This window comes from Scyliorhinus canicula, chromosome 6 (genome assembly GCF_902713615.1).
Source record: "Scyliorhinus canicula chromosome 6, sScyCan1.1, whole genome shotgun sequence".
Taxonomy (NCBI): domain Eukaryota; kingdom Metazoa; phylum Chordata; class Chondrichthyes; order Carcharhiniformes; family Scyliorhinidae; genus Scyliorhinus; species Scyliorhinus canicula.
In genome coordinates this window covers 125,077,870-125,104,162 of record NC_052151.1, presented here as the reverse complement: position 1 = coordinate 125,104,162, position 26,293 = coordinate 125,077,870, and the positions used below count along the sequence as shown (strand labels likewise).

General features: G+C 44.6%; 1 protein-coding gene across 14 annotated transcripts in view; it reads right to left on the bottom strand.

The window, feature by feature from the left end:
- Nucleotides 1–26,293, bottom strand: part of dtnba (dystrobrevin, beta a) — a 705,977-nt gene that overhangs the window by 497,359 nt on the left and 182,325 nt on the right. For all 14 annotated transcript variants that reach the window (XR_005460995.1, XR_005460994.1, XM_038800081.1 and 11 more), the window contains one exon: nt 3,767–3,834. Coding sequence is in view for 12 of the 14 variants with exons in the window: in XM_038800088.1 (XP_038656016.1) it covers nt 3,767–3,834 (68 nt within the window). In the remaining 2 variants the exon portion in view is untranslated. The remainder of the gene's footprint in view (nt 1–3,766; nt 3,835–26,293) is intronic.

The following is a 26,293-nucleotide window of genomic DNA, read 5'->3' as shown; positions in this document are numbered from 1 at the left end:
CCTCCGCCGCCCCGCAAGATCAATCCTCCATGTCTTGCGGGGCACCCGCGGGGAGGACGGCAACCGCGCATGCACGGGTGACGTCATTTAAGCGCGGCCGGCCGCGTCGTTTAGGCGGCGGCGCTTTGACGCGGGCACCAAGGCCCGGCGCGTGAAATTGACACGGCGACACTCCTCGCCCCCTGGGGGTGGGAGAATAGGGGGCAAGGAGCGGCCTCCGACGCCGGAGTGAAACACTCCGGTTTTCACTCTGGCGTCGGCACTTAAGTCTCCCGTGGTTGTCGAACTGCACAAGTAGGACTTTTGTCTTTTAGTGGCATACATTGGTGTCATGTTGCAGCAAACACTTTTTAAATACCTCCCACTGCTTTTCTGTAGGTTTGCCCATTAGCAGCTCTGCCCAGATGGCTCCAACCAACATACTTTCACCCCTTCAAAGTTTGCTTACTTAATTTCCATGGCTTGGTTTTTGACTCTTTTCTCTCCTTTCAAGCTTCATATCATATTTAGTCATTTTTTAAAAATAATCATTATTGTCACTTAGGCTCACATTAACACTGCAATGAAGTTATTATTTGGGAAATGTTCCACTATTATATGATACCCAAGTGGTTTAGTGCTCATCACTAAAAAAAACAGTAGAAATCTTATTTTTTTTAAACTCCTGTTATATGTTTGTGGATTTAAGACTTATTCCAAGCACTTGTGCCTATCCTCTGGATCAAGGTTTCTCAAACTGCAGGCTGTGATCGGCGGGTGGTCATGATCCGCAGGTGGGTCACAGGTGGGTATCGGGAAAGTTGCAGCATTCCCAATCACGGGAGAAGCATCCAATGGCCATGACCGGCTTTTAAGAATGCTGACTGTAACCAGCTTTTAAGTTGAGAATGCCGACTACAACCGGCACTTTAAATATGAATGCTAGAGTCTTCCCACCAGAAGCGGCGACAGACAGCAGATCACGCGCCGACACATGCACCGACGTCACGCAACCTGCATATCCGTGCTTTCCACGCAAAATCACAGAGGAGAGATTCCTCCATTTTGTTGCTGTGAGCGAGCACAGCAGGGAACAGGACTGTGTGAAAAACAGAAGATGGATCATTTTTTAATAAAGAGAAGGCCAGAGAAAAAAAACAGGCCAGGATCTCTCAACTGAATCTCCTGGAGAGAGCTGCACAGGAGAGTCCATGGCAGGACAAAGCACTGCTGGTGTGAGCTGTATCCAGCGCTTCAGGGCCTCTGGTGAACAGCCCATAAAGACAAAACAGAAATCGGGCACAAAACAGTCTAAACATTATTTCTTGAGGTATGACTTTGTTAACTGCCAATCCAAATGAGGATGCAAAACCTATGTGTGTTATCGGGAGGGAAGTACTGGCAAATGAAAGTTTAAAACCCTCAAAAGAACAAAGGACAAAAAAGAACAATACAGCCCTCCAAGCCTATATTGGTGCGGCATTTAAAGTTTAAGCATGGTGAATTCAGGAAAAACCTGTTGATTTTGTTTCAAAGAATGCAGCGAGAACTTAAATCATCAGCTGAAGTTCTTAGCAGAAATGTAACATTGAATGATAAAGCAAGCGAGATCATGAGGATCAAGCAAGCTTACCTGTCGCAATGAAGGAAAGCGAAAATGGTGTGTCGCAAAGGTTGGCAGTTGTGGATCGAGAAGGTCGGCCGGCGCGGGTCGCGTAATTCGGAGAGCATGTGCCCCGAAGATCAGCGGCGTAGGTACTGAAGATCGGAAGGTTGGTAAAAGTGAGTCCGGGAAAAAGAGTTTGAAAATCGCTGCTGGGGACTGTCACTCCACGATAGTAGTGCATGAATGAAGCACCATTGGAGTGGTATTGGAGGCCTTAACCTTAACTAAAATCAGCCTGCTCAGGTGGACAGGCTGAAGAAGACCAGGGAAGTTATTTTCCCATCTTGGTCAGTATTTCTCCCTGAACTAACATGACAAATAATTTGAATGGTCATTCATTTCAGGAAATTCATCCTTGAACTCCACTTGTGATAATCATGGAAGCTGACAAAAGATGCACAGCAATGACATAACATAACTATGAAATGGAACAAATTTCAGATACATCACTAAATTACCACAGGGAGTTGAATGTATGCCAGAGGGCTGGAGAGTGACCAATATAATACTCAAAAAGAGAGATGTTGCTAAACAGGGTGATTATAGGTCAGCTAGCTTAATTTTTCTGATGGGTGATTTTTTAAATTTTTAATTAAATATGAAATTACAAAATATATAACTCAGGGTAAAATATTTAGAAGCAAACAATACAGATTTTAGTTGCGTGGATCGTATTTGACAAATCTAATCTGTATTTGACAAATCTAATCTAAGCTCTTTGAGAAAAGGAGGACAAAATTGTTTGATGGGGAAAATGCTGTGTAAGTAGAGTTTCAGAATGTCTTCGAAAAGACACCACATTGGATATTACTGGAAAAGATTATGGCGCATGGAATTTGGGTGAAGGTAGTAAACCAAAATAAAAAAAGATTAGAAGGAAAAGAGCAGAGAATAGGAACTAAGAACAGCTTTTCAGGTTGGATGGATGAAGGTAGCACTGTTCTAATGTTTTGCTCTAGGCCTATTTCTGTTTAGTGCACACTTTGACAACTTGGATACAGGGCGAGAGGAAGTGGCATCTAAATCTGTACATAATAAAATAGGGCGCATAGTAAATTATACTTATCAAAGGAAACTGGAGGGACAAATTGATATAAGCAAATAGGTGGCAGATAAAATCAATTTCAACTAATCTGAGGTGATACCTCAGATTTTGGTTAAATGTTAATAATTTTTCTTTGAATGGAGTAAAGTTCAGTGATACAGAATATGCAAGTTGCTATGTGATGCAAAACTTACATGTGTAATGCTAAGACAGTGAAGAAAGAACAGCATAGTTTCATTCGGATGCTGCCCAGGTTTGAGGAACACAAATACAAATAAAGACTTGAAAAATTGAGGTAGCTTTCAACAGAGGAAAATAAGGAGAGTAGGAGACAATTTGAGGGATATTTAATATGAGGATGAGGAAGGAATAAATAGAAAAATATTGTACAAAGGGGCATCACTTTAGAATTAAATGTAGGAGTTTTACAGTAGAGAGCAGGACAATATTTTTTAAGAGGGTTGTAGAACGCACACAGTCAGTAATTGAAGCAAAGACTATTTCTACATTTTACATGAGATTGGATAACAGTTGAAGGAAAGGTCATTAACAGGATATGGGAAAAGTGCGTGCACATGGGATTAGTTTGACTGCTCATGTGGAAGGTAAACTGAAAAATAGACTGGTTAAGCCAAACAACTCTGTTTTGTAATTTCTATATAAAGTCTTTTCTATTCAACACAATCCTCCATTGTCAAAGTTACCAGCTGCCAATTCTCTGCTATTGTTGAATTGGGCATACAACGGTGTACAATTTCTCTCCTTTCGTGACCTGAAGAAAAAAACAACTGCTGAATACCTAATTTTCACATAATCTCTATCCTACCCCCAGAAATACTGGAGCTAGTTTTGAGAACTTGCCTGCTAAGAAACAGCGAATGGACATTTGCCGTTGCACAACACAATATTTCTTTTCGTCAATAATAATTTAGTAGACTTCTGAAATTGTACATTTTTAAGTTCTCATTTGAGTGATTATTTTCATATTTCAAGTTGATACATCCATAGCTATGTATCAAGAGATCAGCAATATTAGTGTGCTGTTATTTCATAATTACAAATACAAAGGTACTCACTCATATCCATAAATAGTTGCCTCTTCTCGGCCATGGTTTTTCCTCTTCTTCCGCACTCCTCAATCATTCTAATGGAAGAAAAGAAATGTCTGTTTGAAGCAGCATATTCTGAAAACAGAATCATTCAGTGTGCACCATCCATCTGAATCCTATTTTTGCACAGCTCATCACAGCTGAAAAAGCCTAAGTAAATTGTCTTATTGAATACTTCAAAAGAGAACACATCAAACTGGCCAGACATATGAATACCACACTAATGCATGTGCCACTGGTTACGCGAGTAATTTTTTCCTCCGCAGTCATCCCAAGAGAACGTCAGTCCATGGAAAACTCTCATCTATACATTTCACTAAACTGTGCGGCAGATCAAACTAACTAAACTGAGACATAACAGCCTCACATCTACACTCTCCCAATTTCAGAAAGACTGTTACTTATGATTCAATTATTTTCTAACTATTCATGTGCATGAATGTTATCCATATTTTAATATACTTGCATAAAGAGGAGTGCTTTAAAATTATCGACAACAATATTAACATTAACTGTAGGGCAGCATGGTAGCATTGTGGATAGCACAATTGCTTCACAGCTCCAGGGTCCCAGGTTCGATTCCGGCTTGGGTCACTGTCTGTGCGGAGTCTGCACATCCTCCCTGTGTGTGCGTGAGTTTCCTCCGGGTGCTCCGGTTTCCTCCCACAGTCCAAAGATGTGCAGGTTAGGTGGATTGGCCATGATAAATTGCCCTTAGTGTCCAAAATTGCCCTTAGTGTTGGGTGGGGTTACTGGATTATGGGATAGGGTGGAGGTGTTGACCTTGGCTAGGGTGCTCTTTCCAAGAGCCGGTGCAGAATCGATGGGCCAAATGGCCTCCTTCTGCACTGTAAATTCTATGAACTCTTAAACAAGGTGATAAGAAGAACATAGGAACAAGAGTGGCCCATTTAAACCCCTCAAACCTGTGCCACCATTCAATAAGATCTATGACCCAACTCTACATGCCTGCCTTTGCCTCCCTATCCGGTCATAACTTTGAGATAACAATGATCCATCAATCTCAGCTTTAAGATCACTGATTGATTCATCCATTTGTGGAAAAATGCTCCAAACATTGACAACCCTGCTTGTGCAGAAGCATTTCCTAATTTCATGCCCGAAAGGTTCAACTCTATAATTTTTTTGACAATGCCTCCTTGTCCAAGACAGGAATTAGTTTTCCCAATCACAGGAATTAGTTTTCCCCCAATCTACTCTATTTGTGGTCTTATTACCTTGAAAACTTTGATCAAACCAAGGTATTCTATTCCTCTTGTTAAACCAGCCTTCCATTAGTCTTTTTGGTTATGTTCTGTTCATGACATTTTAATGATCTGTGCATGTAGACACCAAAGTCTCTTTGGATTCCTTCTATCATTTCAAGCAATGATGTGGCTATTTAGGACAAGAAATCATAACGGGAATACATTGACAGTTTTGCACATGCCATTACAGAAATACTTTCCAACTGATGGAAATATATAATGTTGCTTTATTAAGATTACACCAAAAATAAAATGTAATCATGAAACATTTAAATTAATAGTGCTGCTTCATCATAGATTCCCACTTAACCTTTTCAGCTGAAGGATATGTCCAGAGCATTGAAGGTGAGTATAATTAGCTCCATGCATCATTAAATCAGCAACAATAGGGAAGTATTCAGAATAGGGAATGTTTCACTGAAAGTGACCAATGAAACCAAGCCAACCTTACTATTTAAGAGGGAATTAGAGCACTTGAACAGGGAATAAAAAAACATTTATGAAAATAGGATGAAAATAGAAAGCTGTAATATTGAACTAGCAATGACATAAATATGATGGGCCAATTGGTTTCTGTTTGGGTTGTAATCTCCATGATGCATTATGGCATTCTCTTTGCCTTTACACAGAAACAAATGCTCTGCCGATGCTACCTTGCAAGCATGAAAAATGACCATTGCTTTGCCAATCAAGATATCAGATCACAACCCGACTCCTCCATACAATTCAAAACTGGTAAAGCTTTTTGCTTTGAAACTTGACAGCTCATATAAAACAAGGCATTGATTGGCAGATTTTTAGGAACAGCACAATTCAATCCATTAGAACTCAGAACAATTACATATCCTGATTAAAATCTAGAGTTTGTTTTAATTATCATTTAAAAGTATAAGCCTGCTTAAATGCAGACCTTATACCATGGCATATCTTTGATTTAATAGCGTGAACTAAGGCTGCTCTGGTTTTACTTATGTGTACTGCCTGCGTGCCAAAATCACATTTTAAACAGACAGTATGCAACAAAAGGTACAAATTAAACCAATCTCGAAATGAAAAACTGCCTTAAAAAACGTTTTGTAGAAAATAATTGGAGGTTTTGTGTCCAGCTGAGGGTATACATTCTTTCCAAGTATTGCACGCATATTTGATGTATCCAGTGTCAGAGAAGTCTCAATTGTGAGGGAAACCAATGCAGTTTTAAGGGATTTTTATTTGTATTGGTAAACATTTGAAATAAGGTAGAGTTTTAAGTGGGTTTAATTTAATGTTTCTGTGAAAGGAAGGGTCAAATCTATAGTTGTATTCACGCTGGACAAAGATGCTTGTGTGGGGGTTGATTCAGTTCCAACTCTGTTTCTATTGTGCTTAAAGAGGGCTGAGGTGTGAAGAGTAAATAAGCCGCAGAGGTATGAAGGTATTAGAACATAGAACATAGAAGGATACAGCGCAGTACAGGCCCTTCGGCCCTCGATGTTGCACCGACATGGAAAAAAAACTAAAGGCCATCGAACCTACACTATGCCCTTATCATCCATATGCTTATCCAATAAATTTTTAAATGCCCTCAATGTTGCGAGTTCACTACTGTTGCAGGTAGGGCATTCCACGGCCTCACCACTCTTTGCGTAAAAAACCCACCTCTGACCTCTGTCCTATATCTATTACCCCTCAATTTAAGGCTATGTCCCCTTGTGCTAGCCACCTCCATCCGCGGGAGAAGGCTCTCGCTGTCCACCCTATCTAACCCTCTGATCATTTTGTATGCCTCTATTAAGTCACCTCTTAACCTTCTACTCTCTAACGAAAACAACCTCAAGTCCATCAGCCTTTCCTCATAAGAATTTCCCTCCATACCAGGCAACATCCTGGTAAATCTCCTCTGCACCCGTTCCAAAGCTTCCACGTCCTTCCTATAATGAGGCGACCAGAACTGTACGCAATACTCCAAATGCGGCCGTACTAGAGTTTTGTACAACTGCAACATGACCTCATGGCTCCGGAACTCAATCCCTCTACCAATAAAGGCCAACACACCATAGGCCTTCTTCACAACCCTATCAACCTGGGTGGCAACTTTCAGGGATCTATGTACATGGACACCGAGATCCCTTTGCTCATCCACACTACCAAGAATTTTACCATTAGCCAAATATGCCGCATTCCTGTTATTCTTTCCAAAGTGAATCACCTCACACTTCTCCACATTATACTCCATTTGCCACCTCTCAGCCCAGCTCTGCAGCTTATCTATGTCCCTCTGTAACCTGCAACATACTTCCACACTGTCTACAACTCCACCGACTTTAGTGTCGTCTGCAAATTTACTCACCCATCCTTCTGCGCCCTCCTCTAGGTCATTTATCAAAATGACAAACAGCAACGGTCCCAGAACAGATCCTTGTGGTACGCCACTCGTAACTGAACTCCAATTCTGAACATTTCCCATCAACTACCACTCTCTGTCTTCTTTCAACTAGCCAATTTCTGATCCACGTCTCTAAATCACCCTCAATCCCCAGCCTCCGTATTTTCTGCAATAGACGACCGTGGGGAACCTTATCAAACGCTTTACTGAAATCCATATACACCACATCAACAGTTCTACCCTCGTCTACCTGTTCAGTCACCTTCTCAAAGAACTCGATAAGGTTTGTGAGGCATGACCTACCCTTCACAAAACCATGCTGACTATCCCTAATCATATTATTCCTATCTAGATGATTATAAATCGTATCTTTTATAATCCTCTTCAAGACCTTACCCACCACAGACGTTAGGCTCACCGGCCTATAGTTACCGGGGTTATCTCTACTCACCTTCTTGAACAAAGGGACCACATTTGCTATCCTCCAGTCCTCTGGCACTATTCCTGTAGCCAATGATGACCTAAAAATCAAAGCCAAAGGCTCAGCAATCTCTTCCCTGGCTTCCCAGAGAATCCTAGGATAAATCCCATCCGGCCCCGGGGACTTATCTATTTTCACCTTGTCCAGAATTGCCCACAATTCTTCCCTACGCACCTCAATGCCATCTATTCTAATAGCCTGGGTCTCAGCATTCTCCTCCACAATATTATCTTTTTCTTGAGTGAATACTGACGAAAAGTCAGTATTCTTGAGTGAATACTGACGAAAAGTATTGTTCAGCAACTGGAAGCCATTTTGTTTTTTGAAATGTTTTTATTGAAGTTTTTACATATGGTGCACTATACAAGCAGTAAGGACTGTGCTGATTACTACGTACATATTGATTTCCTTAGTGTCGGCGCGCTCCCCCCCACCCGACCACACACCCCTCACTGTTTGAGGGTCCTTTCCTGTGCCCTTCACTGTACAATGGTTAGTTATTTGTTACTTACACATGAGCGGTGCCCCTCCTTTGTTGTTGGGCCTTTCCCCTTCGCCCCCTCTCTCTAGGGCAGCACGGTGGCGCAGTGGTAGCACTGCAGTCTCACGGCTCCGAGGTCCCAGGTTCAATCCCGGCTCAGGGTCACTGTCCGTGTGGAGTTTGCACATTCTCCCTGTGTTTGCATGGGTTTCGCCTCCCGTGGTAGTATGACTAGGGGTATTACGGTACCTGGAAGCGTGAGCTGCCATTAGTGCAGAGGACGCACTGCCCATTGGCCCAGGTATGTCATGTGCCTCTCAGCTGATTGGCTGAGAGGTAGGTAGCTCCGCCTACGAGGTGGGGTATAAGAGCCCGTGTTCCCCGGCAGTCTGCCATTCTTCTGTACATCTGCTGCCGGGCACACTTCTCGTGTATTAAAGCCTATCATTCGGACTTTATCTACGTTTCGTGTCAATTGATTGTGCGTCAATTTAATACACAAGATTTTAAAGGATGGAGCTTCGCATCAAGCCGGAGTGTCTTCGACTCAGCCCGCACACAGCAAATTCAACTGCAGCATTTAAACACTGGCTGGCTTGCTTCAATAGCTACTTGAGTACAGCCGAAAACGTCCCGACGAGGAAACAGAAATTGCACATCCTCCACTCGTGCGTCGGCACCGCGGTATACACGCTCATAGAGGACACGACAGACTACGACGCGGCCATGGACTTGCTTAAAGGACATTTCATACGGCCGGTGAACCAGGTCTACACTCGGCACTTACTGGCCACGAGGCAGCAACTTCCTGGTGAGTCCCTAGATGAATTTTACCGGGCTCTCCTCATTCTGGGGAGAAACTGCGGCTGCCCACAAGTTTCCGCTGCCGAGCACACCAAACTTTTGATCAGAGACGCTTTCGTTGCGGATATGCAATCTTCGCAGATCCGCCAAAGACTTTTAGAGAGAGAGACCTTAAGCCTCACGGACTCATCCAATCAACCACCTTTCCCCTGTCGATGGAGGCCCGCCAGGCCTTTAGCCTCATCAAAGCAGATATTGCAACGGCCACGATGCGCGCTATCGACGAGTCCCTCCCCTTCCAAATCGAGAGCGACGCATTCGATGTAGCTCTGGCGGCCACCCTCAACCAAGCAGGCAGACCTGTGGTCTTCTTCTCACGTACCCTCCACGCTTCCGAAATCCGACACTCCTCGGTTGAAAAGGAAGCACAGTCCATAGTAGAAGCTGTGCGACATTGGAGGCACTATCTGGCCGGCAGGAGGTTCACCCTCCTCACAGACCAATGGTCAGTGGCCTTCATGTTCGAAAACGCACAGAGGGGCAAGATAAAGAACGACAAAATCTTGCGGTGGAGGATAGAACTGTCCACCTACAACTATGACATCTTGGATCGTCCTGGGAGCCTCCCGATGCCCTGTCCCGCGGTACCTGTGCCAACGCACAAGTGGACCGCCTCCAAACCCTCCATGCGGACCTCTGCCACCCGGGAGTCACCTGCTTTTTCCATTTTATAAAGACCCGCAACCTGCCCTACTCTATCGAGGAGGTCAGGACAGTGACCACGGAATGCCACATCTGCGCGGAGTGCATGCCGCACTTCTACCGCCCCAAACAAGCACATCTTATAAAGGCTTCCCGCTCCTTTGAACGTCTCAGCATGGACTTCAAAGGTCCCCTCCCCTCCAACAACCGCAACACGTACTTCCTCAACGTGATTGACAAGTACTCCCGCTTCCCCTTCGCCATCCCCTGTCCTGACATGACCACAGCCACCATCATTAAAGCGCTACACACCATTTTCTCCCTGTTCGGATTCCCCGCTTACATTCACAGCGATAGGGGGTCCTCCTTTATGAGTGACGAGCTGCGTCAGTTCCTGCTCAGCAGGGGCATCGCTCCAGCAGGGCGACCAGTTACAATCCCCGAGGTAATGGACAGGTCGAGAGGGAAAACAGTACAAACTGGAAGACCGTCCTACAGGCCCTGCGGTCCAGAAATCCCCCAGTCTCCCACTGGCTAGAGGTCCTCCCAGACGCCCTCCAATCTATCCGGTCACTCCTCTGTACCTCCACTAACCGAACGCCTCACGAACGCCTTATTGTTTTCCCCAGGAAGTCTTCCTCAGGGACCCCGCTCCCGACCTTGTTGGCTACCCCCGGGCCCAGCCTGCTCCGGAAGCACGTGCGGGTGCACAAGTCGGACCCGTTGGTCGAACTCCAGCTACTCCACGCAAACCCGCAATACACGTACGTGGAGTATCCCGACGGCCGACAGGACACGGTCTCCCTTCAGGACATGGCACCCGCCGGATCCCGGCCACACCCCCCGGCGCCAACATCCCCCAACCCCCACTACCCCCAGCAAGCGCCCCCTTCCCGGCCCCACTGACACCTACACACCCACGGCCCAGCGGACAGGACGACCCTCCCCCGGCTTGGCCCCCGCTAGCTCCGACTAGTGGTACGGATGCAAGAACAGGATCATCGCTCCGGGACGCACGGACGAGCACCACTCCAACGTCGCCGGCACAGCTACGCAGGTCAAACAGGACATCCAAGGCATCCGATCGGCTGATCGAATCCATGTGACCTGCTGATGGACTCTTGTTTTCCCTTGTCTATTCTCCATTCCCCCCCCCCCCACCCCAGTTTTTACACACTGTACATAGTTTTGTTGTATTTTGAACGTAATTGCGGGCCAGTGGGCAGCCATCACTGCAATGGTACGACCTAATATCTCTAGTCATACTACCAGTCTCTCACGTACTCACGGGACACGCACCCCCTCCCCCATGTCCGCGTTTCCCGTATCCTCCCACCCCCCGCCAGTTCCTTTCTCAACAGGGGGTGAATGTGGTAGTATGACTAGGGGTATTACGGTACCTGGAAGTGTGAGCTGCCATTGGTGCAGAGGACTCGCTGCCCATTGGCCCAGGTATGTCATGTGCCTCTCAGCCGATTGGCTGAGAGGTAGGTAGCTCCACCTACGAGGTGGGGTATAAAAGCCCGTGTTCCCCGGCAGTCTGCCATTCTTCTGTACGTCTGCTGCCGGGCACACTTCTTGTGTATTAAAGCCTATCGTTCGAACTTTATCTACATTTCGTGTCCATTGATTATGCGTCACCCCCACAACCCAAAGATGTGCAAGGTAGGTGGATTGAACACGCTAAATTGCCCCTTAATTGAAAAAAATTAATTGGGTACCCTAAATTTATAGGGGCTGGTTTAGCACAGGGCTAAATCACTGGCTTTGAAAGCAGACCAAGGCAGGCCAGCAGCATGGTTCAATTCCCGTACCAGCCTCCCCAAACAGGCGCCGGAATGTGGCGACTCGGGGCTTTTCACAGTAACTTCATTTGAAGCCAGTTGTGGCAATAAGCGATTTTCATTTCATTCATTTCATTTTTCATTTCATTTCATATCAGTTTCCTGTCCTGTTTTCAGCCTTCCTATGGGGTGCCTTTTCCTCTGCTCTTGTTCGAGGCTCTCTGGCCTCTGTGTTGGTCATTTTCTGGTCCTCTCCTCTTTTTTCTGGTAGGCTCCCCACGCACTTCCCTGTGGTCCCATTGGCTCCTGTGTGCCCTCCCCCCACCCCACTCTACCCCCATTCTATTGACTATTGGCTTCAAACAGGTCCTAGGACAAGTAGGTCCACGCTTTGTTAAGCCATCCTCTGAATAAAGCTTTTTTGTTCTGCATTTATCTGAATTTATTGCCAGTTGAAGAAGGACACTAGGGAGGGAGTGAACATCTCTCAACTCTGGCAGAAGAAAGACTGGTCAGGACTGGACTTGCAAAGAGGTAGGCTTCCCAAAGAACCAGTTACTGCCCAGATAACCAAGGAATTTGGACAAAAAAAAATCTTATGATGGCTAAATTACAAGAACAGAAACCAAGGTATTTAGTGTTCTGAACAATTCAAGGAATAGTAAACCAAGTATTCTGAGTTAAAGAGACAATTGCAGGAACCAGATTTAAAGTGGAATAGCAGACTTCAGAGGTAAATCAATACTTTGATGCCACCTTAATAGAGTCTGGGAATCGAGAGTTAAAGCAATTAATTATGAGCAGTTTGTACAGCAGTCAAGACAAAGATGGCATGGTGCATGGTGGTTAGCTCTGCTACTTCACAGTGTCAGGAACACAGTTTCAATTGGAATTTGGATTAGATTTGATTTGTTCTATTGTCACATGTACCGAGGTACAGTGAAAAGTATTGTTCTTCGTACAGTCCAGACAGATAATTCCATACATGAAAACAAAACAAAGGACATACATAAATACACAATGTAAATACATAGACACAGGCATCGGGTGAAGCATACAGAGTGCAGTACCACTCAGTAGAGAAGATGTGTGAAGAGATAAGATCAGTCCAGAAGAGGGGCCATTCAGGAGTCTGGTAACAGAAGGGAAGAAGCCGTTTTTGAACCTGTTAGTGCGTGTTCTCAGACTTTTGTATCTCCTGCCCGATGGGAGAGTGGAATAACCCGGGTGGGAAGGGTCTTTGATTATGCTGCCCACTTTCCCAAGGCAGCAGGAGGTGTACACAGAGTAAATGGATGGGAGGCAGATTTGCGTGATGTACTGGGCTGTGTTCACGACTCTCTGTGGTTTCTTACCGTCTTGGGCCGAGCAGTTGCCATACCAGTTTGTGATGCAGACAGGATGCTTTCTATGGTGCATCTGTAAAAATTGCTGAGAGTCAATGTGGACATGCCAAATTCCCTTAATTTCCTGAGGAAGTACAGGCGCTGTTGTAGTGTCGATGTGGGTGAACCGGGACAGATAGTTGGAGATGTACACACCAAAGAATTTGAAGCTGTCAACCATCTCCACCTTGGCTAATTGATGCAGACACGTCCTCTCCATATCCGAGTTTCCTCCCACAGTCCAAATATGTACAGGTTTGGAGGGGTTCCAGAGATGGGGCATAAAAGTGGGCCTAATTCGGATGCTTTCCCAGAGGGTCAGTGTAAACTCGATGGGCTGAATTGTAGGGATTCTATGGAAATCCTAAAGGGGGTGGTGTAAAACATAGCTACTGGATTTACTGTTAACTGTGGAGTTGAAGCTTTGTTTAAAGAGTAATTTGGAAAACCTGGACTGAATTTCAGAGTGCAAACTGCTATTGAGTAGCATTATTCTAAAAGAAGATTGTAAAGCATGTTCATTGGGAGTGACATATGGAACCTCTTATGAGACAATCATCTGAGGAGATTCTGAGGAGCAATCCACAGCCATTTTGTGTGTTTAAAGGAATGTTGGGTTACTGAGGCCATCGTAGTTTAAGATATATCCTGTAGTTCATGTTAGTCTTTAAAGAAGTATTGTTTCATAATCCAATATTTTCATGTTTAAAAAATGTTTGTACCTTATATTTAAAACTAAATAGCAGTCCTGTGACTGTTCATTCACGTTTTGTTTTTTAAAAAGTAAAAGTTACAGTCCTTTGAGCCAGGGATCCATTCTGGGATCTTCCCGTCCAGTTAAAACATCAACTGGGATCGTAACACAATTTGTGAAATTAATTTTTAAATACAATGTACCAAAATTAAATTATAAAAAAACACTTTCAATAAAATACTTGGGCTTATTGCTGTAACATCTGAGGCACAAATCTGTGCTTGGTGTATTGTAGACTTAATTACTGATGTTAATGTAGTGGACACCTACATTCTAACTACATCAGCGCCCAAACCATATAAAGGAACAGAAAGGTGTCTTACAATAAATAAATAAATAAAGTAGGAAGGTACTTAAGCAGGAAATTAGGAGGGCTAGGAGGAGTCATGAAACATCCTTGGCAAGTAGGATTAATGTGAATCCCAAAGCTTTTTATTCATATGTAAAAAGCAAGAGGGTAGCCTGGGAAAGGATTTGGCCATTTAAGGACAGTGGGGTATCTATGTCTTAAGCCTGAGGAAATGGGCAAGGTACTAAATGGGTACTTTGCATTAAACAAAAGGACTTTGTGGCTAGGGTGGGGTAGGGTGTGTGGATAGTCTGGGCCATGTTGCCATCAAAAAGGAGGTATTGGGTATTTTAAAAAGCATTAAGGTAGATAAGTCTCCTGTGCCTAATGGGATTTACCCTAGAATACTGAAGAAATCATGGGAGGAAATTGCTGGGGCCTTGACTGACATCTTTGTATCCTCATTGGCTACAGGTGAGCTCCCAGAGGGCTGGAGAATAGTTAATGTGGTACCACTGTTTAAGAAAGGTAGTAGGGATAATCCTGGAAACTATAGGCTGGTGAGCCTCACAGCGGTGTAAATTATTGGAGAGAATTCTCAGGACAGGATTTATACCCATTTGGAAGCAACTGGATCCATTAGCGATAGACAGCATGGTCTTGTGAAGGGGAGGTCTTGCCTCAGTAACCTGACTGAGTTTTTTGAGGAGGTGACAAAGATGATTGATGAGGGGAGGACGATGGGTGTTGTTTACATGGACATCAGTAAAGCCTTTGACAAGGTGCTTCATGGCAGACTGGTACAAAAGGTGAAGTCACACAGGATCAGAGGTGAGGTGGAAAGATGGATACAGAACTGGCTCGATCACAGAAGGCAAAGGGTAGCAGTAGAAGGGTGTTTTTCTGAATGGAAGGTTGTGGCTAGTGGTGTCCTACAGGGATCGGTGCTGAAGCCTCTGTTGTCTGTAGAATACATAAACAAGTTCACGGATGACACCAAGGTTGGTGGAGTGGGAGTTAGTGTGGAGAATTGTCAGAGGATACAGCAGGACATAGATAGGTTGGAGACTTGGACAAAGAAATGGCAAATGGAGTTTAATCCCGACAAATGTGAGGTAATGCATTTTGATAGGTCTAACATAGAGGGGAAATATACAGTAAATGGCAAAACTCTTGGGAATATAGAAAGTCAGAGAGATCTGGGAGTGCTGTCCACAGATCTTCAAAAGTGGCAACACAAGTGGACAAGGTAGTCAAGAAAGTATACGGAATGCTTGCCTTCATGGGATGAAATGAAATGAAAAATGAAAATCGCTTATTGTCATGAGTAGGCTCCAAATGAAGTTACTGTGAAAAGCCCCTAGTCGCCACAGTCCAGCGCCTGTTCGGGAAGGCTGTTACGGGGCATTGAGGCATTGAGTATAAAAACTGGCAAGTCATGCTACAGTTGTATAGAAACTTGGTGAGGCAGGACTTGGAATATTGCACTCAATTCTGGTCATCACACTACCAGAAGGAGATGGAGGCTTTGGAGAGGATGCAGAGGAGGTTAACCAGGATCTTGCCTGGTCTGTAGGGTGTTAGCTATGCAGAGAGGCTGAATAGACTGGAACTGTTTTCATTAGAACTACGGAGGTTGAGGGGCGACCTGATAGAGGGCTACAAGATTATAAGAGGCATGGATAGTTTGGATAGGCAGGCACTCTTTCCCAGGGTGGAGGGGTCAGTCACCAGGGAGCATAGGATTAAGGTCCGTGGGGTAAAGTTTAGAGGAAATGTGCGAGGCAGGTTATTTTACAGAGGGTGTTGAGTGCCTGCAATGCACTGCCAGGGTATGTTGTAAAAGCATTAATGACGTTCAAAAGGCATCTCGACAAATACATGGATAAGATGTGTATAGAGGGATACAGCATTAGTAAGTGCTGAGGATTTGGCCAAGGTTGGTATCATCACCGGTACAGGCTTGGAGGGCTGAAGGGCTTGTTCCTGTGCTGTATTTTTCTTTGTTCTTTGTCAAACATAGTAACTGTATAGTACTGACCATGTAAAAACTGATGAACAACCAATAATATAAATCGAAAGGCTATATGGGGTCTATGGGAAGGGTACCTATTTGAGGTAAAGGACGTGTGGGGGAGGGGGGGGGGGGGGGGGGGGGGGGGGGGAGACACATGTGCATAGCACGTAGTTTTACACATATACCGAGAACAGACTTGCAGACATTTTGGGCGTGATTCTCCAATAATGGGGCAAAGTCCCCACGCCGGCATGAAAAGCGATGCCAACCACTCCGACGTCAATGGTCCCCGATAATGGAGAATGCTCCCCTTCCTAGGGGGCTAGGTTGGTGCCGGATTGGTCCCCACAGCTCCAGCCGGCGCGAGTTCGCACATGTGCGGACCGGCCGGCGTGATTCCATGCATGCATGCTAAGTCGGTGTATTTCTGTGCATGCGCAGGGGTTCCCTTCTCCGCGCCGGCCCCCAAGCAATATGGCGGAGCCCGTCACAGAGGAACATAGGCACCCATGGAACCAGCCCGATCGCGGGCCAGAGCACAATGGGGTTCCTCCTCCCCTCCAGGACGGCCCCCGCAGACTCACCTTCCAAGACCCGCTGTGTGGGACCTGAGTAACCCACGCCGGCGGGACTCAGTCCACCGGGGCCCAGAGAAACGCCGGGGAAGCCGCTTTCAATGTCACCCGATCGGCGCGGCTGGAATCCTATGGCCGCCGGGAAACGGCATGGGAGAATCGGAAAGTCGGCGTCGGCGCGCGATTCTCCCAGCGGGGTCGGAGAATACCGGCCCTTGTTTTTGTGTTCACACCTAATAGATAAAAATGTGTCTTAAAATGTTCAGAATGTTTGGCGCTCCCCAATGCTTTTGGGAAGTCACAAAGTGCTCCACAGCTGAAAAAAATTAGGAAAGCCTGGAATAAAAGGTATTAAGCTCTTGCTGAAGTATGGCTTTTTGAAGCCAGCCTCAAGCTAGTATCTCAATGACTATATGACTGTTTTTCAAGTGCAAGCCTCAATAGTAAACATTGGCAGGCTTCTGGAGAAGGGGTGTGGCCTTAGTTAACACTTAAATATATCAGCCCGACCTTGCTACGAAGTCAGGAAATTAAAGCTTGTGGAATGGAGGCTGGAGACAGAGGGCGGGATTCTCCCAGCCCTGAGCCTGGCCGGACAATCCCCGCGACCAGGCCACGCCGGCCCGACGCCGACACACTATTCTCCGCAGAGCGCCATTGGCGCAGGCTTGGTTGGCGGGGCGCCGGTTGCGGGCCACTCTGCATGGTCAGCCCGCCGATTCTCCGGCCCGAATGGGCCGAGTGGCCGTGAAAAAAAACAAAGTCCCTCCGCCGCTGTTCTAACCTGCTCTCAGCCGGCGGGAACCCGGCGTGGAAGGGTCAGGGGGCGGCCTGTGGGGGGGGGGGGGGGGGGGGGGGGGACCTCCAATGTGGCCTGGCCCGCAAATGGGGCCCACCGATCAGCGGGCCGGCCTCTCTGGCTGGGGCTCCTTTCCTACGTGCCGGCCCCTGTAGCCCTGTGCCATGTTGTGTCGGGGCCGGCGCATTGAAGGAGGCCAGTGCGCATGTGCGTGTTGGCACCGGCGCACCCGCGCATGCGCGGATCCCGCGCTGCACAGTTCGTGCCGGGACCGGCAGCTGGAGCAGCACGAACCGCTCCAGCGCCATACTGGCCCCCTGTAGGGGCCAGAGTTAGCCCTCGCAGCGGCCCATTCACGCCGTCGTAAAACGCGACGGTGTTTACGACGGCGTGGACACTCTGCCACAGGATTGGAGAATCCCGCCCAGAGTGTGCTGACGCCAGGTACTGTCAAACTCTTATGTTGATGGCTTATTAATATGTACCATGCAGCTCTTGGAATCAAAAGCAGCAGAGCAGCTGAATCTTTCTGCACAATGCTAAAAGTAGGATCTGTGAAAATACACCAGCGGATTGTCCCTCCACGCTAATGTGAACAAATCAAAATAAAAGGAACGAGGACAAAATATTCAGCAAAGTTATGAATAGCCATTGGTAAGGGATTGGCTGATGACATAATTTGTGTTCTCAGTGCACAAGACATTTGACTCACAAAGATAAAATCTAACTTTTTATCATGGCACTATTACATGCACACCATCATAATAGCATCACCGCTGTTAAATTCACTTCAGGGAGGTTCGTGGCTGTTTTGCAGTGCGAGGAGGGTGGACAGTTATCAGGCCGCCCGTTCGAAATGATAGCCCAATAGTGGGAATCCTTCATATTCATCGGCATAAATTTGCATGGCAAGGGACACTGAATTGCTTCCTGATTTATGGTCCCAAGGGGGATCGTAAAACGGTTGCAATTTTGCTCCAGCGGGAGAACATAAATCCACCCCCTCGTTTCAGTCGTATGCTTTCTAAGCCTACAACGTGGTATGTTCAGAAAGACACTTTTGAGTCCGCCATACCGGAAGAGCACATTGTTTTGCCAAGTTACACTCTACATTTATTTACACTGAAGGTTAATGTCACCCTTTAAGACAGGGGTGGGCAAACTACGGCCCGCGGGCCGCATGCGGCCTGCCAAAGGTATTTCTGCGGCCCACCAAGTCATTAAAAAAAAAAAAAATTTTTTTTTAAAAATTTTTTTTTTTTTTTTTTTTAATTTTTTTTTAATGTTAATGGGGGGGGACTGTTGGGTTACTTACTGGTATAGGGTGGATACGTTGACTTGAGTAGGGTGATCATTGCTCGGCACAACGTCGAGGGCCGAAGGGCCTGTTCTGTGCTGTACTGTTCTATGTTCTATATGAGGCGCCCAGAATCATAACCGGGTGAAGTAATTATTTTACTTAATATACTATGCGGCCCTTTGTGAATTGTGAATTTCTGAATGTGGCCCTTGCACGGAAAAGTTTGCCCACCCCTGCTTTAAGATGTGGAGCACAAAAAACTGTACATTTGAAATAAAAAGCATCATGTTGTAAAAACTACTATGGAAGTAATGTAGTGGTGTAGCGATGAAGGTATTACACAAATTCCACCAAAGGTTACATGAGTCAATTTGCACACAGCACATTTCATCAAGCGCATTGAGATGAAAAGCCAGTTAACCTATTCAAGGTGAAACGAGGAACGAATGTCTTCCAAGTCCATATTCTTTCTCAATTATTGTTATCCGCCTGAACAGGCAGATGGGATCTTGGGTTCAATGTTACACCCAATTAACAGCTCAAGAGACCCATCAGCAATGCTCAGTCATCAGATGAAGATAATATTGAGGTCATTCCAGCACAATCAATCTCTACAAACCTTCCAGTCCAATGTTGAGAGCATCAATTAAGATGAATTAATCAACAGTAAGCAATCAGTCACTAATTTACAGAGATTGTCAAATCTCTTCACAACACATAAAAAAACAATTTGAAAAAGAATCTTCAATTTCACTGCAAACTTGTACATCTCAACTCATCCTTCGCACAGGGACAAAATAACATCTAGAAACACAAGGCTTGTATACATTTATTTTTATATTTCGTGAAGTTTGCATCAAGCTGACGGGGTCTTAAGACATAGCATTGGGTACCATGAATTTGAGATGATTCTGTAATTTTAGCCATGATGGTTAACAATGGACCTATTTTAGAGGCTGCCCAGGAACATTAATGCTGCAACCACTGGATTCCAACTCCAAGGTAATGAAACTCAAGATAAATAATGACCGATCAGATTTTGTTTTTAATTCAGATTTCTAGGATCCACAGTATTTTGCTTTTAATGAAACTCAAGAGTTTGGGTTTATTTAAAAGTGCAATTTTCTACCAAGCCACATGATGGAGCATTTCCTGGAAGCACAAATGTTTGCATGAAAATAAATAACCTGTTCCTTCCTAGAAAATGCACCTGGTATCAGATGATTATGGAGTGTCTTTGAAGCAGTAACTGAGAAGACACAGGCTTCCCCACCTTATTACAAAGGGGCAGAAATATGAGCCACAACAACTGGGTGGAATACAAGAAAAAACATTTTCACTATGTAACATATATATTGCACATAATAAATGGCGAGGTATTGTACAGTCTCCATTTTACTTGACAAAGAAAGCCTGGTCACTGTACTTTGAATGCACAGCCACCTAAACCCGATTATCGTTGAAGTAAAACTTTCCATGTTAGTCAGATTTACTTTTTAATCACTTGTTAATACGCCAGAAAATCCTCCAGTGCCCTTGAACACTCAGCTGCTCTTATAGCAGAACTGGAAGGCTGAGTACTTGTCTTCACATCTCCCTGGAACTGGCACTGCACTGCTGTTGCAAGCTGAAGTTTTGTTTGGCATACTATTAAATGAGGCTTACAGAACAGATTTTTACATCATCAGGAAAGCATGCAAGACAATGAGGACCTTACACTTCTTTCATAGGTGATCCTAATCTGGCATTACAGAACTTGCAGATCACCATTTAAAAGTATTTCTATTTGAAAGTCTAACGGGCTGGACTAATGCTACGACTTGCCTTTCGTTTACCAACTGCCAGCTACAACATTAGTCTTCAAACTGGGATCTCCAATCTTTCCATACTTTTTTTAAAACTGGCATATTCCCTTGCTATACACAGGCATGTTTTGTGCAACGATGGTACTGCTTACCTCTGGGTAATAGACAGTATTGTTCAAGAAAATAGAAAGGTTCATTCAATTTTGCTAATATTTTCATGACCCCAGGAGAACAATGTTCACATTTTGCAGAGTGTATCTGGGTGTGAGCAACATCTGTAGAAGTTTGCGTAAAAAAAATGAAAATACTTGAGGTGTAGGAGCAAAACTCTACCATTATACAAAATCATTATTTGGTGGAAGGGAAACTCATACATTCAAACCTTTTGTTATATTGTTACATTATTTGTAAAAATCATGGAACTTGCTTATGAGAATGTACATCTGGGTGCTGCACTCTAGTCAAGTGCCAGGTAATAAGGTATCAGTCTACCAGCTACATGAAGAGGAGCAAAAAAAAATACATTCACTGAAGCTCCAGCTTTTTGAAGCTAAAGCGTGATTATTTCTAACTTACGGAAAAAGAAAACATAACAGTTAGCAACCTGTGAAAAGATATCCCAAACATTTTAAAATTAGTTTAATGCTGAATTAGGTTGAAAATTAAATTGAAATTAGTACCAGAGACCAAGAAGAAAACCGGGGTGAATCATGAGAAATAAAATGGCCACCACTGCCGTAGCAATGAACACACAGCCACAGCCCATAATCAACTGTGAGGCTGATGTCGTGGAGATATTTAAAGTTTAAACAAAAGTGCAGACTGATGTTCAGTAGCTTTTTAAAAGGCACAACTGAAGGGCAACAGGCCAGCTACATCCTTTTTGTGCACAGGAAAAGGGGTTGAGGTTGTTTGATAGCTGAGACAGCAGCAACCCACAAGTAGACAGATGAATACGCTGACTGTCCAATGTACTAACTTTCAGTTCAGTCAAGAAAAAGGTAGCAGGATTAATACAGTTAAAGCACACCAGACAGAGAAAGAAATACGCAAGAGAGATGGACAACCACGATTTCACTGATAGAAGGAAATATCCCACATCTGAATCATACTGCAGTCATTGTGGAAAGCCCAATCACTGGGAAAACATGTGCAGAACTAAAAAAGATGGTAAATGATTTATCAGAGGAAGAGCAACATGGCAAATAAAAAAATCATGGACACGATGGAGGATGATAAAGTTCGAGGACACAGTTAGCACTGGAACCATAACGACCATAGAGAAAATAAATTCACATAACCAGTCAGATCAGGAAAAGGGTGAGAAATCAGCCCACAACCATAAAGCTTCATACCAGAACACAGTAACATCCCACTCAGATGAGCCCAAAGGCTCTTTCTGGAAATAGATAAGAAAACGGTTCTCCAAGAAAGATCCTCTGAAACCAGGCAATGTCAGGCTAATGGAATCTGGTGATACTGAAATTTGGCAGCTAGGAATAACTCCATTTAGAAGGACACACAAAGAAAATGATGCCCTCGTTATTGAGACAGGTTTTGCTATTCTGGGGTTCAGCAGTTACGAAGAGCTGCAGCTTATCTCCGTAACCTTGAGGTGAAAAGGCAACACTGAGAGTTGATGGTAGGACATCTGATCAGAAACAAGGAACATTTGTTTTTATTTGTTGATGGGATGTTGGTATCCATGGCTACACTAGCATTTGTTGCCCATCTCTAATTGCCACTGAGCAGGTGGTGCCATGCTTGCCTTCTTAAATTGCAGCAGTGCATGGTGTAGCTACATATATTTGCAGCCTCTGATCTGTTCTTCTCACCATAGTATTTATATGGCTGGTCCAGTTCAGCGTCTGGTCAACAGTAACCTTCCAGAATTTGGAATGCTGTAACTTCAACAATAATCAGCTTAAGGTGGCCATGCTTTATCTGTTAAATAGTCTGGTGCCTGGGCAATACAGTACCATTTGTAATGTGCAATATATATTTCACAGAGTGAAAATTGTTTCTCTTGTATTCTATTCAGTTTGACTGCCTCACAGTGCTGATAGGATGGCAGTTCCAGCATTTTGACCCAGCAACAATTGAAGGAATGGAAATATAGTTCCAAGTCAGCATGGTGTGTGATGACTTAAGTGAGGAAATTGCAATTGTTGGTTTTCCTATGTCTCTGCTGCCCTTGCCCTTTTGGTTGTAGCAGTAGCAGGGTTGGAAGGCCCTGTTGTAGGAGCCTGTATGGGTTACTGCAGTGCATCTTGTACCTAGTACACGGCTGCTATTGTACATCAGTGATGGAGGGAGTTAATCTTTAAGGTGGAGAAATAGGAGCTGATCAAGTGGGCTGTTTTGTCCTGGATGGTGTCCATCCTCTTCCACGTTGCTGGGGCTGCAATCATTCAAGCCCCTGAATGGAGTCTTGTAGCTGGGCGGCAGGCTTTGGGGATTCAGAAGGTGAGTTACCTACTTCAAAATTCCCAGCCATTGACCTGCTCTTGTAGCCACAATATTTGTATGGCTAGTCCAGTTCAGCTTTTGGTCAATGGTAACCTCATCCCCCATTCCCCCCCCCCCCCCCCCCCCCCCATCCTCTCTACCCACTCAGGAGGAAGCAGACAAAGATCATTCAACTGTAAAGCCATTGAATGTTCAGGGAAGGCGGTTAGATTCTCTCTTGTTGTGACTGTTACGTGCCACTTATCAGCCCAAGCCTGAGAGTTGAACGTTGTCCAGGCCTAGCTGCACAGGAACACCGATTGCTTCAGCACCTGAGCAGTTGCGAATGGTGCTGAACATTATGCAATCAGCAGTGACGATCTCCAAATTTGACCTTATGATGAAGGGATGGTGAATCTTGATGTCAGAAATGGCTACGGGAATATGAAGCCTGATTAGGAATATTTCGTTGTTGACAATCCTGAAAAAGTCATAGCTATCTCAAGAGGTGAAAGCTCCAATAGACAAAGGAGAGTGGAGATGTTTCCTTGGCTTGATCCGTTACTTGAGTTCTTCCGTACCTCACATGTCAGAACACACAGCAAACCTACCAGACCTGATGAAAAGCGATGTTGTGTGCCAGTGGTCAGAGTCACACACTAGGGAATTCAACAAACTCAAACAAGTTACAAGGAACAAGTCTGTCTTGCGACAACAGAAAGAAGCCTATCATTCTGCAAGTACAAAAGGACTGGAGCAGCTGTAGTACAAGACAGTAAACCTTGTTACAAGAGGGAAAACTTCAGATGCTTTCACATCCTTAGCTTGGTCTTAAGCTGGCACCTTTATATGACAATAGAGAAAGAATGTTTGAGGCTGTTTTGTATGGATGTGTAAAATTCCATGTATATCCCTATAGGAGTATGATCACACTCGACACTGATCATCATCCATTGAAGCTGACCGACAAGAAAAATCTGGGTAAAGCACCAGCAAAACTGCAGAGGTAACTCTTGAGGTTTCAGTTATGGTTTCCCTCTGAAATATAAGCCAGGTAGAGAAAAAACTCCAGTATACGGCCTACGTCAGAGAAGCAGGAAAGATCAACAACAACACTGGCAACATTACTAACCAGTGAGACAATATTACCAGCATCACCAACAAGCAGTGCGACATCAACAATGTCATCAACAAGTAACACAACAGCAGCATTATCAAGCACAACTCCTTCTAACGCAAGCCAAGCAGCTGCAAACACATCGCCTGTGCAGCGTGCCAATTCATCACAGAGAGGTGAATGCCAAATCTACAAGATGGAGGTACAGTACCCCATCACCTAAGCCAGACCATGAATGATAATCTGAGAAAAGAAAACAAACTATAAAAGACTCATTAGGTGTCCAGTTTATTTATATAAAAGTCTTCTTTTGTGGTAAAAAAAATGTAATGATTGGAATAGTTATATTAATATTGTGGCATTATATAATTGTCTTAAAAGAAAAAGGGATCTTATATTGTAATATAATTTATAAAACCCAAGTAACTAATTGTTTGAGAATCTATATCTGGGTGCCACATCTTACTGCTGCACTTCAGTCATATGTTGATTAACAATGCACCAGCACCAGCTCACCAGCCACATGGAAAGCTGCAAGAATACACTAGACGAAGCTCCAGTGTTGGGTCGAGTGTGATTATTTCATGTGATGGAATACTTTCCACTTCATTATTTAGAACTTATGGGCACCAGAAAACCGAACAGCTTTGGTGATGAAAGGGCCTTGAAAGAGAATTTACAAATGAGAATGGAATAATGGCCCATAACTTTCTCTCAAACCAGTGACTTGAGTCGTTGGTGCTCCACATGTGCACAACCTGGAAGTGCGAGGGTACAGGCATGCATGCTGGAAACGCATGGCCTTGAAATTCTCAGACATTCTCCCCCCCCCCAACCAAATCCGCACCACCACTTGAAGCCCTGCGCTGAAACTGCTGAGTGAAAAATGCAGCTACGGCACGAACTCGGACCACTTACCCAGATTTTAGGTGAGTTTTACACCTTTTTATTTGCATGTTTGTTTTTCGGTCTAGCAGATGCAGGAGACTTCGAGAGACATATTTTGGAAGGATAATGTTTTATATTAATAGCCTTTAGCATTAATAAATATGTTTAAAATGCAAATAAAGGGGCAGCACGGTGGCGCAGTGGTTAGACTACTGCCTCACGCTGCCGAGGACACGGGTTCGATGCCTGGCCCGGGTCACTTTGTGGAGTTTGCACATAATAATCTTTATTATTGTCACAAGTAGGCTTACATTAACACTGCAATGAAGTTACGGTGAAAATACCCCAGTCGCCACACTCCGGCGCCTGTTCAGGTACACTGAGGGAGAATTCAGAATGTCCAAATTACCGAAAAGCACGTAATTCTGGATTTGTGGGAGGAAACCGGAACGCCCAAAAGAAACCCATGCAGACACAGAGAGAGCGTGTAGACTCCGCACAGACAGTGACCCAAGCCGGGAATCGAACATGAGGCTCTGGTGCTGTGGAGCAACAGTGCTAACCACTGTGCTACTGTGCCACCCATCTTCATCCCGTGTCTGCGTGGGTGTCACCCCCACAACCCAAAGATGTGCAGGGTACTTTTATCTTTTTTAATCCTTGGTTTGTCATGAGGCTGTTAATTCCATTAAAAGTGTACTTTACTGCATAAAGTGAGTTTGAAGTCACAGAAGGTGAAAAAACGTTTTTTTTTAAACTTTGGTTTGTCATGAGTATGTTAATTCCATTAAAGGAGCTATAATGGATAGAATGCAGTGATCACTCGCTAATGGGTATGATTGTCCACCTCAGATATTCAGTGTTACTGGTCATGGGTTCTGTGGGTCCTTGCCTGGCTGATGAGCCTGATCCTAGAGCCGAATCTTCGGTCACTCACTTGGCAGGAGTTTGCAAAAGGTGGGATGAGCCCTTGGGCGCTAAGTTGCAGGTATTCCTTTCTTAGTCTCCTTTTCTGGACCTTCTATTGCCGTTGGGTGTTCTCAAAGAATTGTAACCCTTCACTCAGGAGGTTCCTCCAACTAGGTCTCTTCTGAGCAAAGGACTCCCAGGCATTGACTTCTATGTTCCATTTTTTGAGGTAAGCTTTCAAGGTATCTTTGAAGAGCTTCCTTTGTCCTCCTCTTGTTCGGGGTCCTTCCTTGAGCTGGGTGAAGAAGATTTGCTTTGGCAGT